Source organism: Diceros bicornis, chromosome 34 (genome assembly GCF_020826845.1).
Source record: "Diceros bicornis minor isolate mBicDic1 chromosome 34, mDicBic1.mat.cur, whole genome shotgun sequence".
In the NCBI taxonomy this organism is placed as follows: Eukaryota; Metazoa; Chordata; class Mammalia; order Perissodactyla; family Rhinocerotidae; genus Diceros; species Diceros bicornis.
In genome coordinates, this window is record NC_080773.1 from 20,070,174 (window position 1) to 20,085,726 (window position 15,553).

A 15,553-nucleotide genomic window follows, 5' to 3' on the forward strand; every position below is an offset into this window, starting at 1 on the left:
CATGTTGTGTGCCAGTAGGGATGATCCAGAAGCGGGGAGACTGATGCTGCAGAGGAGAGAGGGAAGAATTCCTGGAGCAACGTCCTTGAGTAGGCAACGTCCTTGAGTGGCTGGGATCCAGAGCACAAATGGGGGGTGCTCTAAGGAGCATGGGTTGTTTGGTCCCAGTGAACAGGGAGAGAGGGTCTATGGGCACAGAGGCAGGCAGATGGCGAGATGCGGTGTCAGGAACATGTGAACGTTCTCTTCTGGTTCCTTCTGTTGTCTCAGTAGAGTAGGAAGCAAGGTCGGGGTGAGAGGGAAGTGCTGAGGTTAGGGGAGAGTGGGAAGAAAGCATGAAATATGCATGAGTGGCCAAATCACTTGAGGTTATTGGATATGAAATTGAAATGAGCTGAGTTCCCGTGGCTGTGTGTTTTTCTCTGGCCATATTTTTTGGAGTGGGTACAGGGGCAGAGTGGATGGCAAGCTGACTTCACCAGGGCTGGGTTTAGATGAGGTCCCGCCATGTGCCCCATGAAGGGTCAGGGTCCAGGAGTCAGGGGCAGCCTGTGCAGGGCCTTATGGGCAACATTAAGGAGCTCGAATGTGATCCTACAGACAATGGGTTCTGAGCAAAGAAGAGCAGGGTCTGATGTGTGCTTTAGAAAGATCTCCCCGGTGTTTGTATGGAGGGTAGATGGGAGGGGGCAAGGCTATTTGCCAGAGTCAAGGGAGAAATCTGGGGCAGGGGCAAGGAGGGATTGGGGAGACTGGACCACAGCAGGGATGGTGGGAACGGTGGAAATGAATTGGAAGACATTCGAGAGGCCGAATGTACAGAGCATGGTGACTGTCAGGTGACACCCAGTCCTCTGGCCCGGGTCCCACTTGGGGATATGGGGTCAGTTAGGATATGATGAGTGTAAGGTGCTCAGTGGATATTATGGGTTGAATGGCGTCCCACCCAAAATTAATATGTTGAAGTCCTAACCCCCACTACTTCGGAATGTGACCTTAGTTGGAAATAGGGTCATTGCAGATGTAACTAGTTAAGATGAGGTCATGCAGGAGTAGTGTGGACCCTTGATCCAGCATGACTGGTGTCCTTATAAGAAGAGGAGAGAGACACACAGGGGGAAGACAGCTGTGTGAAGACGGAGGCAGGGACTGGTGCTACAAGCTAAGGAAGGCCTGGGGCTGCCAGAAGCTGGAAGAGGCCAGGAAGGATCCTCCCCTAGAGCCTTCAGAGGGAGTGTAGCTCTGCCAACAGCCTGATTTCAGATTTCTACCTTCCAGAACTGTGAGAAAATGCATTTCTGTTGTTTTAAGCCACCCAGTTTATGGTACTTTGCTATGGCAGCCCATGGAAATTAATACACTGGGCATCGAGAGGAGGCATCCAGAAGGCTGTTGGTGTCAGAGGAGTCTGGGCTGAGAGGGGAGTTGGGTCTAACTCAGATCTGGAGCTCATGAGAAGGCTGGAGACAGGAAGCCATCACAGAAGTGAGGAGTATGGAACTCTGCAAGTTGGGATGGGTTAATGCAGGAGGATGCAGGAGGTCAGAGGGCAAGGCCCCTGGGATGGGGATGAATTAGGGAAGCCTTTCTTTTTTTTTCGTGAGGAAGCTCAGCCCTGAGCTGACATCCGTGCTAATCCTCCTCTTTTTGCTGAGGAAGACCGGCTCTGATAACATCTATTGCCAATCCTCCTCCTTTTTTTCCCCAAAGCCCCAGTAGATAGTTGTATGTCATAGTTGCACATCCTTCTAGTTGCTGTATGTAGGACGCGGCCTCAGCATGGCCGGAGAAACGGTGCGTCAGTGCGCACCCGGGATCCGAACCTGGGCCGCCAGCAGCAGAGCACGTGCACTTAACTGCTAAGCCATGGGGCCGGACCTAGGATAGGCTTTCTAAGGGATGCTTTCCAAACTGTGGGTCCTGACCCATTAGTGGGTCCAGAAAAATATTTAGTGGGTTGCAACCAGCATAAAACAAACAAACAAACCAACAAAATAAAACAGAAGAGGAAAATATCAGAATGCATTGTATGTAGTAAGGTAAGTATTGCATTGAGAAACTTTTGTTTCAGTTATATATTTTCTGAAGTTGTTGAGACAGACCACAGGATAATGGAAATTGCTCAATTCTGGAGCCAGCCTGTCTGGGTTCAAATTCTTCCATTTACTTGTTGTGTAACCTTGGACAGGTTACTTAACCTCTCTGGGCCTTAGTTTTCCTCTCTGTAAAATGGGGATTAACCCTAGTATCTATCTCATTGGAGTGTTATGAGTATTAACGGGGTCAATGTGTATAAAGTTTATGAGCAGTTCCTGGCATGTAATAATTGCCCTATTAGTATTACTAAAATTATTATTTTGTGAAATTTTTGTTTAAAGTGTGTGTGTGTGTGTGTGTGTTGAATCCTGATGTAAAATGAATTTCTCATTGTGGATTGCAGCAAAAAGTGAAAGGAACCAGATCTGGGAGAGGAAGTCTCAGCTCTGTTCTTTCAACCTGTCAACTGATTGGAGCAGGCCCACCAGATTATCTAGGATAATCTTCCTTACTTAAAGTCAACTAATTATAGACTTTAATGGAATCTACAAAATATCTTGATAACAATACTGAGATTAGTGTTTGAATAACTGGGGACTGTAGCCTCACCAGGTTAACACATCAAACTGACCATCACAACCATAGACACAGTCAATAAATGAGTTGTAAAGCATGTTCGATGGCAGTGTTAAGGAGGAAAAAAAAGTAGAGCAGGATAAGGGAGGTCAGGAGTGTAGGCATGGGAAGGCCTCACAGAGAAGGTGACATTTAAGCAAAGAACTATAGGAGGCGAGGGAGTGAGCCATGTGAGTATCTGGGCCAAGATCAATCTGAGTAGGGGGAAGGGTAAGTGCAAAGGCCCTGAGGCAGGGATGCTCCTGGAGGTTCAAGGAATGGGAACAGTGAGGAGAGGCTGGGAGAAGAGTTCAGAGAGAGGCCACAGAGACAACTTTGGCTTTTACTCTGAGTGAGACGGGGCCACGGGAGGGCTCTGAGCCAAGGAGGAACCAGAGCTGACTTGTGTTTTAATAGGATCACTTTTGTTGGAGTTTGAAAACATACGCTAGCAGTTCAAGAGCAGAAGCAGGGTGACCAGTGAGGAGGTGCCTGCAACAGTCCTCATGAGAGGTGGTGGTGGGATCAGGTAGTGGTGAGCCGGGGAGGGATGGTCAGATTCTGGATGTATTTTGAGGGTAGAGCTGGCAGGATTTCTGATGGGTGTGCGACTTCCATTTTGGACATGGTGAGACATCCAGTGGCTATCTTGTTGGCAGTTGTACACACAATGACAGTGGAGCCTTGGAGAAAGGTTTGCATTTGTCAGAATGACTGAAAGAGGAGGACGGAGGGAGGGAAGGAGGAAAGAAAGAGGGAAGAAAGAAAGAAGGAAACAAAAGGGACAGACTGAAAGTTGCATAAAAAGAGAAAAAGAAAAATAAACCTAAAAGTGATCTCTCAACATGCTCAGTACGGATTAAAAATAAAAAGACTTTATGGAGCTACCTTTTCCCCTGCTCTGTATACAATTCTCCAGAATGGCCCAGATTCTAGTCAACATTGGAAATCAGCTTTAACTTACGGTCACAACTCCCCAGGACCTGGACCCCACCCAGTGCACAAATTCAATTTCTGAGATCCGCGAATCGTGGGCACCCATGACCGTGGTGGGAACGTGAGAGTCAGGAGTCAGCCTCAGGCTTGTACATTTCAGGGCACAATGGGAACTCTGGCGGCTTCTAGGTCTATCTTTAATGGACCTAATTTTCCTTCCCAAGTAGGTGTGGAACTGCCCCTCCCCCTCCTAAGCCCAAAGTGGTGCTGGGGGGCTGAGGTCATTCCTCAGCGTTTGCTTCTCTGCGTGGAGTGCAGCTGGTGTCTCCTCTGCTCTGTTCTAGAATGCACAGAGTGGGCACACAAGGCCCTGAGCAGAAGTCTCTGGTTGCCCTCCAGGCCCACCCTGCCCCCCGTCTGCCTGCCTGTGTGCTCTCCATCCGCCCGGCTCCCTTGTCTCTGTGTTCATGGGAGGTACCCACAGGGGAGATCACATTCCAGTGTGACCAGCCCTCCTGCGTCCTGCCTTGGTGCACCCACACCTGCACAGCTCCCCACACCTCACCTCTGCCAATGGCTCCCTGTCTCCAGCCTTCTCATGAGCTCCAGATCTGATTTAGACCCAACTCCCCTCTCAGCCCAGGCTCCCCTGGCGCCAGCAGCCTTCTGGATGCCTCCCCTCGACGCCCAGTGTATTAATTTCCAAGGGCTGCCATAACAAAGGACCATAAACTGGGTGGCTTAAAACAACAGAAATGCATTTTCTCACAGTTCTGGAGGCTAGAAATCTGAAGTCAAGCTGTTGGCAGAGCCACACTCCCTCTGAAGCCTCTAGGGGAGGATCCTTCCTTGCCTCTTCCAGCTTCTGGAGCCCCAGGCCTTCCTTAGCTTGTCGCAGCAGTATTCCAGTCTCTGCCTCTGTCTTCACACAGCTGTCTTCCCCCTGTGTGTCTCTCTCCTCTTCTTATAAGGACACGGTCATGGATTAAGGGCTCACCTTACTCCAGTATGACCTCATCTTAGCTAATTACATCTGCAATGACCCTATTTCCAACTAAGGTCACATTCTGAAGTAGTGGGGGTTAGGACTTCAACATATTAATTTTGGATGGGACAGCATTCAACCCATAACATCCACTGAGCACCTTACACTTGCCATATCCCAACTGACCTCATATCCCCCACTGGGACCTGGGCCAGAGAACTGGGTGTCACCTAGACAGCTCCCTTCCCTTGGGTATCCAGGGGAGGCAGCCAGGATGCTGTGGCTCCATGAAGAGTGTGGGCTGAGTGGGGAGTTGGGTCTAAATCTGGTCTGGATTCATGAGAAGGCTTCAGGTAGGGGGCCCTTGGCAGAGGTGTATGGAGCTCTGCAGGTGTGAGGTGCTGGGGGAGGGATCGAGGTCAAGGTACATTGTTCCTTTGGCTCCTTTAGTGTCCGCAGCTCCTGTCAGCTACCCTGCCCCTTAATCATCTGTTGAATAAATGACTTAATTCATTAAAAAAGAAAAACAAAACTTGACGACCACTAATTGTCCGTCTCCAGCTCTCTCCTCTGAGCCCCAGACCCAGGTGTCCAGCAGCCTCCTGGATGCTCCACTTGGATGTCCCCAGGCACTTCATGTCCTCCACACTCCAGACTGACCTCAGCATCTTCCCCGCTCTCCCTTATCCAGGTCTAAAGGGCGCCCCCTCCACCCACTGTAATTCCCCTAAGTACTGAGTAGACCAGCCCTTGTTGGTTTCCATAACTGCTGCTCCCACTTTGCCAGAGTTGGTCCCTTCAGTAAACTATGAAAGTCTCCCCCCATCACCCCACTTGAGAGGCCATCAGCTTCCTGCCTGATGCAGCCCCACCTTTCTGTGCATGTGCAAGGCTTTCTGAGCCCTGTGCAAGGCTCAACGCCACAGCGGCACACCACAGCTCTGGGGCTGGAGCATCCTTTTTTTCTACTATTTGGTTTAACTTGGGGGGGGGTCCCCATTATGGGCAAAGCTGTGTTTTTGGAAAAAGACCTGTGAGCACAGGAAGAGTTAAGGAACTGGGGTCTTTTGTTCTCTGTGTGACTGGCACATGGGTGAGGGGAGTCCATGGTGGATTTCAGAGTCTGAGAATGCACAATAAAGCTCAAATTCCCACTGGGGTCTGTAAGATTCTGGATTCTCTGCCCACCCCTTAGCCTCTCTGATCTTACGTCTTACTCAGCATGCCTCCTGCTTAATGGATTGAATCCACAAGATTCAGTCCCACCCCAGGGCCTTTGTACTGGCTGTGTCCTCTGCCTGGAACGCCCTTCCCCCAGATATTCTCTGCTTTCCTGATTTCAATTGGATTCTGCTCCAATGTTGCCTCCACAGAAGGGCCTTCCCTGACCATCCATCCCTTACCCTGCCTTCCTTTCCTTCATAGCACTTATGGCCCAGTTGACATTATACTATACTGCATATAGTCAATGCATCCTCTTCCCCAAGAGCATGTCAGCTCCCCGAGGGCAGGGGTCTTGTCTGCTTTGCTCACTGCTGTACCTTCCAGTACCTAGAACAGTGCCTGGCTCAATAAATATTTCTGGAACAATGCAATAAAAGAAGCCCTCATACTATATGCAACTGTAGGGGAGGAAGACAATTCCTCCACCCTCTAGGTCCTTCTGGCTGGCCTACAAATTAAATTGACATGAGACAGAGTAACAGGAGAAAATCAAACAAAGCTTTATAACATGTCTACATGGGAGAAACCCAGGAAAAGTGAGCAACTCGCCAGAATGACCAAAGCTGCCACTTTAAATACCATTTTTAGCTAAAGACAAAGGAGGATGTTGGGGGTAGTGGTTGGGGACTTCAAGGAGGAGGAAGGCAATTTACATGGAGATGGAAATGCAAATAGACCAACCATAGACGATGTGACCTCAGAGACGCATTTTACATTATATTACGGTCATCTTATGGTATTAGCTCCCTCCTGGAAGAGGCCCTTCTATTTTAAATTCTTTTAGGCAATTAGAGGGGAGGTCAAAGTTTCTTTGAGAGTCTTCTGTTTTTAAAAATAATCAAGCCAAAGAGACACATTGGGGTGGCAAATTCTGATCCCCCACACAATGTTTTGTGCATATGTGCATTTCCCTGCGGCAGGGACCATAGTTTTCATCAGCTCCCAGTGGAGTCTGGGTGCCCAAAGTTTAAGAACTACTATAAGTTGTTCCTGGAAGACCTGTGGTCTAGCAAGGCGGGAGGGGGACCCTTGGACAGAGTCTGAGGAAAGATGTGGAAAGGGAATCCAGGGTCAAGGTGGAGGCGGTGCCTTGGGGACTAGTCCACAGGTGACCTGTGTCGGAGGATGTATGGGGGGCAGGTCATGAGAGGAGCCCAGGACTCCTTCCTGCCCTGCCTCCTTCTTCCCATGTTTTGGGGCAAATGCAGGTACTGGCTCCCTCCCCCAGCCTCCGATGGGGGGCGGGGTCAGGTAGAAGACAGAAACAGACATAGCGATTTCAAAGACAACCAGAAACGCTCTTTATTCACCAGAGATCAACACCCGGGCCCCCAGCCCTGAGCCAAAAACCAAACAACTTAAAATCTCGCCGGGGCTCTTCTTTGCCCCTAAAATAAAATCCAGGCAGTTGCCATTCCCATCCGGGCACTAAAACCTCTTTCCTGTAAAAAAAAAAAACCTCTTTCCTATTGGAGCTTTGTTGACTTAACTGTTGGAGGATGAAAAAAACGGGAGAAATAAAACGACCTTTAGCAAACCATGGTGATTTGGGGGGTGGGGGGGATGTGGCGAGAGACGCTCAGCCCTCTCGCTGGGGGGAGTGATTTGCGGTTGGGGGCAGGAGCGCAGTGAAACGGAATGAACAACGGGCAGCACAACCAGGGGGAGTTGAAGGGTGTCAGTCACCCCAAGGCTCCCAACCCCCAGATAAGCCTGCGTAGACATGGTGCCCCTGCAGTGTGTCTCCCCCAGCTCCTGACGGCTGGGCTGCTGAGAGCAGGGAAGCAATGATCTAGCCGGGTCCATGATGAAACGGTGAGTCTGCAGGCGGCTGAAGAAGGTGAACAGGCTGGTCTCAAGTCAGAATCCCATCTTGAAGTTCTTGGGCTTGAGGGTCCAAGCCAGCCTTGTTCACTCTCTCCAAATTCTGAGGACTGGTCTGGGAGAGCACAGTGGAGTCCCCTAGGTCCAAGGATCCGTGAACTCCACAGGGAATGGATTCCGGGGGCTGACGCGTCCAAGGGGCAGGGCTAGTGTCACCAGCAGGCCCCAGAAGGACTGAAGATCCATGATCTGTGGCCCAGAAGGAGCCACAGGGCTGTGTGATCCAAGGGGCAGGGTCCTGCTGCACCAAGAATCCACAGACAGCCCCGGGACAGACCCCCAAGGGCTGAGAGAACCCCGGGGCGGGGCTGGCCTGGCTCCCCAACAGCCTCCATGGTTTCAGAATCCAGCAGGGATGGAGTTCTGGGGGCCAGAGGTTCCAAAGGGCCAGGTGAGTCAGGGGAGGGGCCAGGGGCTCGGTAGGGACTGAACCAGGAGGGCTGGAGGTGTGGGGGGTGGGCACCTCCCTGTGCTCAGCGCTTAACCTTGCGGCCGGCCGAATTGCGCCCACTGCGGCGGTAGAGAGATTGCTGGCCGCCGTTGAGCGGGCAGTACTTGAGCGTGTGGGCCTGGCCGCCGGTGGCCCCGCACAGGGGACACACGTAGTGCCGCAGGATGGGGCACACCACCACGCCCTGCGGAGTCTTCAGCTGGTGCGACGAGTAGACGTGGCGCGACTCCCCGTTGTGTTTGCAGAAGTTGCACAGGGTGGCCAGGCCCCTGCCGGCCCCCGGCCCTCCCAGCCCCTGGTCCTGCCCCAGCGGGGGCTCAGGCCTGGACTCCCCAGTCCCTTGGGCCTCTGGCCTTTGCCCCCGACTCTGGATCAGTGCCAACACCACCTGGCTCAGGTTGAAGTAGTCCTTCCACATGTCGAAGGGTGGCAGCTGCATGGCCCCCAGGTGGGGGTGGTGGGCAGCTGGAGAGAGGCCGAGGCCGGGGTCAGCAGGCAGGAGCAGCAGATGGTTTTCTGGAGCAGAGAGGAACTGCACCCCCTTTTATACTCCCCAAAGACCCTTCTAAGCAAAGGTGGAGCTTATGATTTAAAGGGCCCACTCCCTACCCGTGACCCCCAACTGACTTGAATCTCCCACGGAGGTCTGGAAGGAGGTCACTGCCCTTGTCTCTGGGCCCTGCTCTGCCTCTAAGGTGCTCTGTGACCTCTGGAAAGGCCCCTCCCTTCCCTGGGCCTCAGTTTCTCTATCCATTCAGTAAAGCTCCATGTCTGTGAATGCCCCCGCCCCATCCTCCCTTACTGCAAGGCTGGCGACCATGCTCCCTCCATATACCCCAGAGCCATTCCTAATAATAATAACAGCCCCTCCCTATGAACCAGATGCTGTGCTCCACAGTTACCTTCATGGTCTGATTTAATCCTCCCAACAACAGTTATGACCCCCATTTTATAGATGAGTCCTTGAAGCTCAGAGAGGGAAACTCATTGGCCCAGAGTGACATAGCATGCGAGTGGCAGAGCTGGGGCTCTAACTCAGGTCTGTGGGACTCCAAAGCAAGTGCTCCTCCTACCGCTTTTGGATTAAAACCTAATTTTTCACCGCATCCTGAACTAGGAGACACTTATTCAACAAATGTTTATTGAGTGCATATTACCATGTTCAATGTTTTATAAACACAATCTCTTTGGATCTCATAACCACTCAAGGAGGTGGGCACTATCGTTTCCATTTTACGGAGAAGGATATGGGGCTCAGAGAGGTTAAGGAAGGTACTCAAGGTCACACAGTAGGGAAATGGCAGAGTTGGGATTTGCACCCGGATCTGGCTCCGGAGACACTGGGAATTGATCTTAGAAGCAACAAAGGACCTTGGCATGGCAGAGTCTCACTTAGAATGCCCTGCCTTGGCCCCACACGTTGTCCCAAATCCTTCCCCACCTTTGGGACCAAGCAAAAGCCTTGCCTCCTGCCCACGCCTCCTCCAAGAATTCTTCCTCCACCAACGGTCTCCATTGGTCACCTTGACTACTCAACACATAGTCATTGAGGCTATGTGTTGGGCAGTGGAGGCTCAGCAGTGACCACGGCTACCTTGTGTCTGTTTCACGAACGACCAGTCCAGCAGGGGAACAGCCAGCAAATGAGTAAACAATAGACCGAAAAGACCCAATTACATATAGACAGAGTGCTCTGAGAGAGGCTGGGCTGGGGGAGGTGACCCTGAAGCTGAGACCACAAGGAAGAATCTTCCAGGAAGAGGAACACAAGATACAGCGGCCTGAAGTTTTTGGAGACAGCAAAGGGGCTGGGGTGGTCAGAACGGAGTGCGAGTCCCAAGATGAAGCCATCCTGGTATACAAGGGCTGGATGCCATCAGACTGTGGATCACTCTCAGGGGATGTTTTGGAAATGGTGGGGACGTTTTGGGTTTGTCACAATGATCGGAGGTGTGACTGAATTTGGCGGACAGGGACCAGAGACGCCAGCTGTCTCAACAATCCACATGACCAAGATATGGTCTTGTTAACTTTCCAATGTCCCACTGGACACCCACGTGGGTAGAAAAACCCACTTACGATAATTTGAGTCTGGAACCTAGCTGTGTTTTATATATAAACACTAGGTGCTTTTGCCATATTTTAGGATACACTGACTTTTCCTGGAATGCAACTGCTGTGTGTACATCGTGGCCTGCCTATTCTTGGTTTTGTTGGGAACTTTATCTGGAGTTGTTCGATATTTCTAGAAGGCACATCACCCCAGGCAATGCTGAATGTGATAATTGTCCAAACGACACGGAGTTTGTTCTTATCTCCTTCATGGTGCGTCAACAAGGAGAGGCTAGGATCTGCCCGACGAGATGTTTTTTAGAGTGGCCATGCCTGAGCATTTACATATGAAAATAGATTATTATTTTATTATAAATTGCTGTCTTTTTATTTCTCCTTTGTAGTTCAGTTAGGACACGATATTAATTTTTTTCTTTATTTTTGCTGAGTAAATTTCACCCTGAGCTAACATCTGCTGCCAATGTTCCTCTTTTTTTTTTTTTTTAGCTTGAGGAAGATTAGCCCTGAGCTAACATCTGTGCCAGTCTTCCTCTATTTTGTATGTGGGATGCCACCACAGCATGGCTAACAAGTGGTGTAGGTCTACGCCCAGGATCCAAACCTGCGAACTCAGGCTGCCGAAGTGGAGCATACTGAACTTAACCACTATGCCACAGGGCCAGCCCCACAATATTAATTTTTGAAAATAAAACTTTGTGTGTTGGTGAGCTATATTACCTATGAGTTTAATTTCAGGATACTAAAGGTGCATTTCAAAATGGTATATAAAGTGGGTGTTGGTTCTCACCGGGTTGAGAACCAGTGATGTAGGCCAAGGTAAACCCATTGGTCTTTGCCTTCTGAGCAACAGCGAGGCACTGAAGGAGGTAAGCATGGGAGGGGCACATGAGAAATATGTTTTAGGATGCTCTTCTTGGGGCTGTTGAATGAATAGGGCAGTGGGACTGTCCTCGCCAACTCACATTGTCTCTATATGGTCAGGGAGCAAAGTCTGAAAAAAGCCTGTTGAGAACTCCCTGATGGCAGGCAGATACGATGCCATGCCTTCAGAAAGAGCTTAATAAATGCTTGTTGAATGAATGTGTTGTCTCTGTGGATGGGCTCATGGTTGGGAGGTGACAAAGGGAGGAATTTGTGAATGTCAGAGGCAAGGTCTTCTTACGTTGTGATTTCCCAACTTCTAATTTCCTTTTGCACTAATGATCCGGATAATGACTTGTTTGATGTCGGTCGTTACTGGGAATCTGTGAGCCCCAGGAGGTCAGGGCCAGGGCTGTGTTGGTCACCTGTGTGAGAGCAGAGCGGGGGATGTTAGCAGGATGAATGAAAGGATGGAGGTAACCTGACTCCCCAGACCATGTGTTATTTCTTTACTCTAAATGTCCACAGACTAATAATATATCTTTCACACGGATGATCCCTGTGTCTTAAGTGCTTACAATATCCATCACTGCCCAGCTCTAATGCCTCCTCTTCCAGCAAGCCCTCTCGACCCCCAGCCTGGGTCAGCCAACTGCTCTGGATGACCCCATTCCAGCCGTGCCCACTCTGAGTCACCACTGACTGGGGATGGGTCTGTCTTCCTCTCTCGACTGTGAGCCCATGAGGGCAGGGCTGGGGCTGTTCCCACAAGGCCCCTTATGTGCACCTCATGTCACTTAACACTCATTGCTTCCTTGAGTTAAGTACTATTACTATTCCTGATTTGCAAAGGCAGCAATTGATGTTCAGAGAGGTTACGTGACTTATCTGTGGTCACACAGCCAGCAGGCAGCAGAGCTGGGATTCCAACCTGGGTCTGCCTGAGTCCAAAGTCTCTGCCTTCGACAACTGCCCCATAATGCCTCAATAAACTCTTGTCAACGGAATGAACAAATAAATGAATGCATCTAAGAGCGACACAGGGTCTCCTGGATAACCTGGTCCAGCTCACCTCACTTTCTTACTTTATAGATGTGGAAACAAAGCCCCAAGAAGGGAAGGATCTGAGTTTCAGTCTCTTAAAGCCATGATTCCTGGCCACATTCCCTGGATTCACGCGCACACCAAGCACCTTCCAGAAACCTATAAATAAAGGCACATCCATGGTTATGTGGTGGGCTGTGAGGTTTTCTGCCGGTTTATCTCCCTGAAGAGGTCAGTCAGACCTCTCTGTTATGATGTTGGGGTCACTGACTCGGGTGGGGGGTGACTTCAGCGCAACCCCCCCCCGTGGTTTAGGGAGTGGGAAGCACTGTGGTCAGTGCTCAGAAATCAGCCACAGGTTCAAGCCTGGCTCCACCAGCTGCTTGCTGAGGGGCTGTGGGCTTATTACTTAACCTCTCTTAGCCTCTTTTATTTTATTTTATTGAAGTCATCATAGTTTATAACATTGTGAAATTTCAGTTGTACATTATTATTTGCCAGTCACCATATACATGTGCCCCTTTACCCATTATGCCCACCCCCCAACCCCCTCTCCCCTCTGGTAACCACTAATCTGTTCTCCTTATCCATGTCTTTGTTTATCTTCCACATATGAGTGAAATCATACGGTGTTTGTCTTTCTCTGTCTAGCTTATCTCACTTAACATAATACCCTCAAGGACCATCCATGTTGTTGCAAATGGGATGATTTTGTCTTTTTTATGGCTGAGTAGTATTCCATTATAGGTATATACCACATCTTCTTTATCCACTCATCGGTTGAAGGGCACTTGGGTTGCTTCCAAGTCTTGGCTTTTATGAATAATGCTGCAATGAACATAGGGGTGCATAAGCCTCTTTGAATTGTTGATTTCAAGTTCTTTGGATAAATACCCAGGAGCAGAATAGCTGGGTCATATGGTATTTCTATTTTTAATTTTTTGAGACACCTCCATACTGTTTTCCATAGTGGCTGCACCAGTTTGCATTCCCACCCCAGTGTATGAGGGTTCCCTTTTCTCCACGTCCTGTCCAGCATTTGGTATTTTTTTTCTTGGTAATTATAGCCATTCTAATGGGTGTAAGGTGCTATCTCATTGTAGTTTTTTTTTTTTTTAAAGATTTTATTTATTTATTTTCCCCCCAAAGCCCCAGTAGATAATTGTATGTCATAGCTGCACATCCTTCTAGTTGCTGTATGTGGGACGCGGCCTCAGCATGGCCAGCGAAGCGGTGTGTCGGTGCGCGCCCGGGATCCGGACCCAGGCCGCCAGCAGCGGAGCGCTCACACTTAACCGCTAAGCCATGGGGCCGGCCTTCTCATTGTAGTTTTGACTTGCATTTCCCTGTTGCTTAGTGACGTTGAACATCTTTTCATGTGCCTGTTGTTAGCTCAGTTTCTTCATCTGTCAAGAGGGGATGACGTCAGAACCTGCCTTAGAGCATGAACTATGATTGTGGCTGTAAATAGCAGAGCCTGGCCCGAGGGATGTGCTTATTAAATGCCAGCTATGATAATTAAGACAAAATGAGGGCAATAATCTTAAGGGCACTTATTTACTGAGTATCTCCTTTGTGCCAGTGCCATGCACAGGGCTCTGCCTGTGTTATCTCCTTGAATCCTCTCCAGACCCTGTGAAGTTGGGTCTATTAACAGTCCCATTTTACAGATGAGCAACAGGAGGCTCAGAGAAGCCAATGGTCTTGTCCATGGTTATATGGACAGTGAGTGGTAGTCTGGAGCAGAACCCAGGGCTGTCTGACTCGGACCCAGGACATCTTCCAGCCCCTGTAAAAGCCTGAAAAAGTGGTTAACAGAAAGCAGGGGAGCGTGGAGGGACGTGCCAGGTATAGGGACAGAATGAGGTGGGATGAGGGTATCTGAGCCACATCGAATTTCACGGAGAGAACAGATGAGATCTGTCGGCCATCGATGGACATTCTCGAAGGCAGAAGAGACAGGGGTCTGCTGTGTGGAGAACAAGGCTCCTGGAGGGAGGAACCAGGGCCAGTATGGGGGTCTCTGTGCTAAATGCTTTCCACAGAGTCATAGCCGAGACCTTTAGCTCTGGAGGTCTGAGTGCCCTGTGCACAGCAGGACGGGGACTCAGTGACGGTCGCTGCAGCTGTGGCATCTGCGGGATGTGTGGGAATAACTAAGGAGAGGTGGGGATTTCGGGGTGCCATGACTCCCCTTAACAATCACACTCATTGTTTGAAGACTCTCAGATTCTGTTGCTCGAGAGTCTGTTTTATTATTATTGTTATTGTTTATTTTTTCCCCAATTGTTTTCTTCTAGGACTCTGTTACTGGGGCTTTGGCTACCCTTCCTCCCCTCCATGGTGTTTTATTGGACCAGTAATTGCAGGACATCCCTCTTTGGATAAGCCTTCTTCCCTGGTGTGGTTGAGGCTGTGGACTGAGGGAATGTCAAGGATGATACTGATGAGAAATTCATCAGCGGTCGTGTTTACTGGATCATGACTTCTACCCCCAACCCAGGGCCAGAGGACTCTCTGCTGACCAGGCTTCATAACAGCCCTGTTGACTTGTGAATTTCCCTCTCAGCCTGGTGCCTGGCAGAAAACAGCTTGGGGGGGGGGGTGTTCCTTGAGAGAGCAGAGGAAGGGCAAGAGTGAGGCAGAAGGAGAGAAACCCCAAGAAAGACAGGGAGAGACGCAGAGAGAGGCGGCAAGGATTCCTAGAGGGACCGAAGGGCACACTTGTGCAGAGACCAAGGCAGGGGAGACGAAGAACAGGAGAAGGAGAGACCCCCTCAAGGATCAAGGAGGTCACGGTCATTGGCCTTGTGGTCTCTGTTTATTGGGTACTGGACTGTGCGATTTCATGAAACTCTCATGACAACCTTGTCTGGTAGTCTTCTAATGTCCCCATTTTGCAGAGCAGGAAACTGAGGCCCAGAGAAGTGACATCTCTCATCAATGTCATCCAGGTAGCGTTGATGACACAGAGAGGAGTGGGACACACTCACAGCAATCGAAGCAGACAGAGGCTCCAGGAAAGAGAGACGGAAACAAGAAACAAAACAAGAATAAGACAATACTTAGCATGGTGGTTGGGAGTGTGGCCGCCGCAGCCAGAAAGCCTGGGTGAAATCCTGGCACTGCCGCTTCCAGCTGTGTGGCTCTGAGCAAGTGATGTCACCTCTCTGGGCTTCTATTTCTTCCTTTTCACAAAAAAGGAGATTATTGCAGACCCTCCACTATGGGGCTGTTTTGAGGATGACAGCTGACAACACAGGTTAGGGTCATGGTCATTAGAATAGTTACGTAGTGAGCTTTAGCTAGTAGTTTTAATTTTATTCCCTCACTAAAGATTCACAGGAGGGTGCTAGGCAGAGGGATGGAGGCTGCGGGGCACAGAGAGATGGAAGAATGTTTGCTCGTTCAGTCAATAAATATTTACTGAAGACCTGACGTGT

At 49.9% G+C, this 15,553-nt stretch overlaps 1 protein-coding gene across 1 annotated transcript; it reads right to left on the minus strand.

The window, feature by feature from the left end:
- Window positions 1-8,154: 8,154 nt before the first annotated feature.
- On the minus strand, window positions 8,155-8,571 carry NANOS2 (nanos C2HC-type zinc finger 2). The gene has a single exon (XM_058530989.1). The coding sequence runs from the start codon at window positions 8,569-8,571 to the stop codon at window positions 8,155-8,157; it is 417 nt and encodes a 138-aa protein (XP_058386972.1).
- Window positions 8,572-15,553: the final 6,982 nt, after the last annotated feature.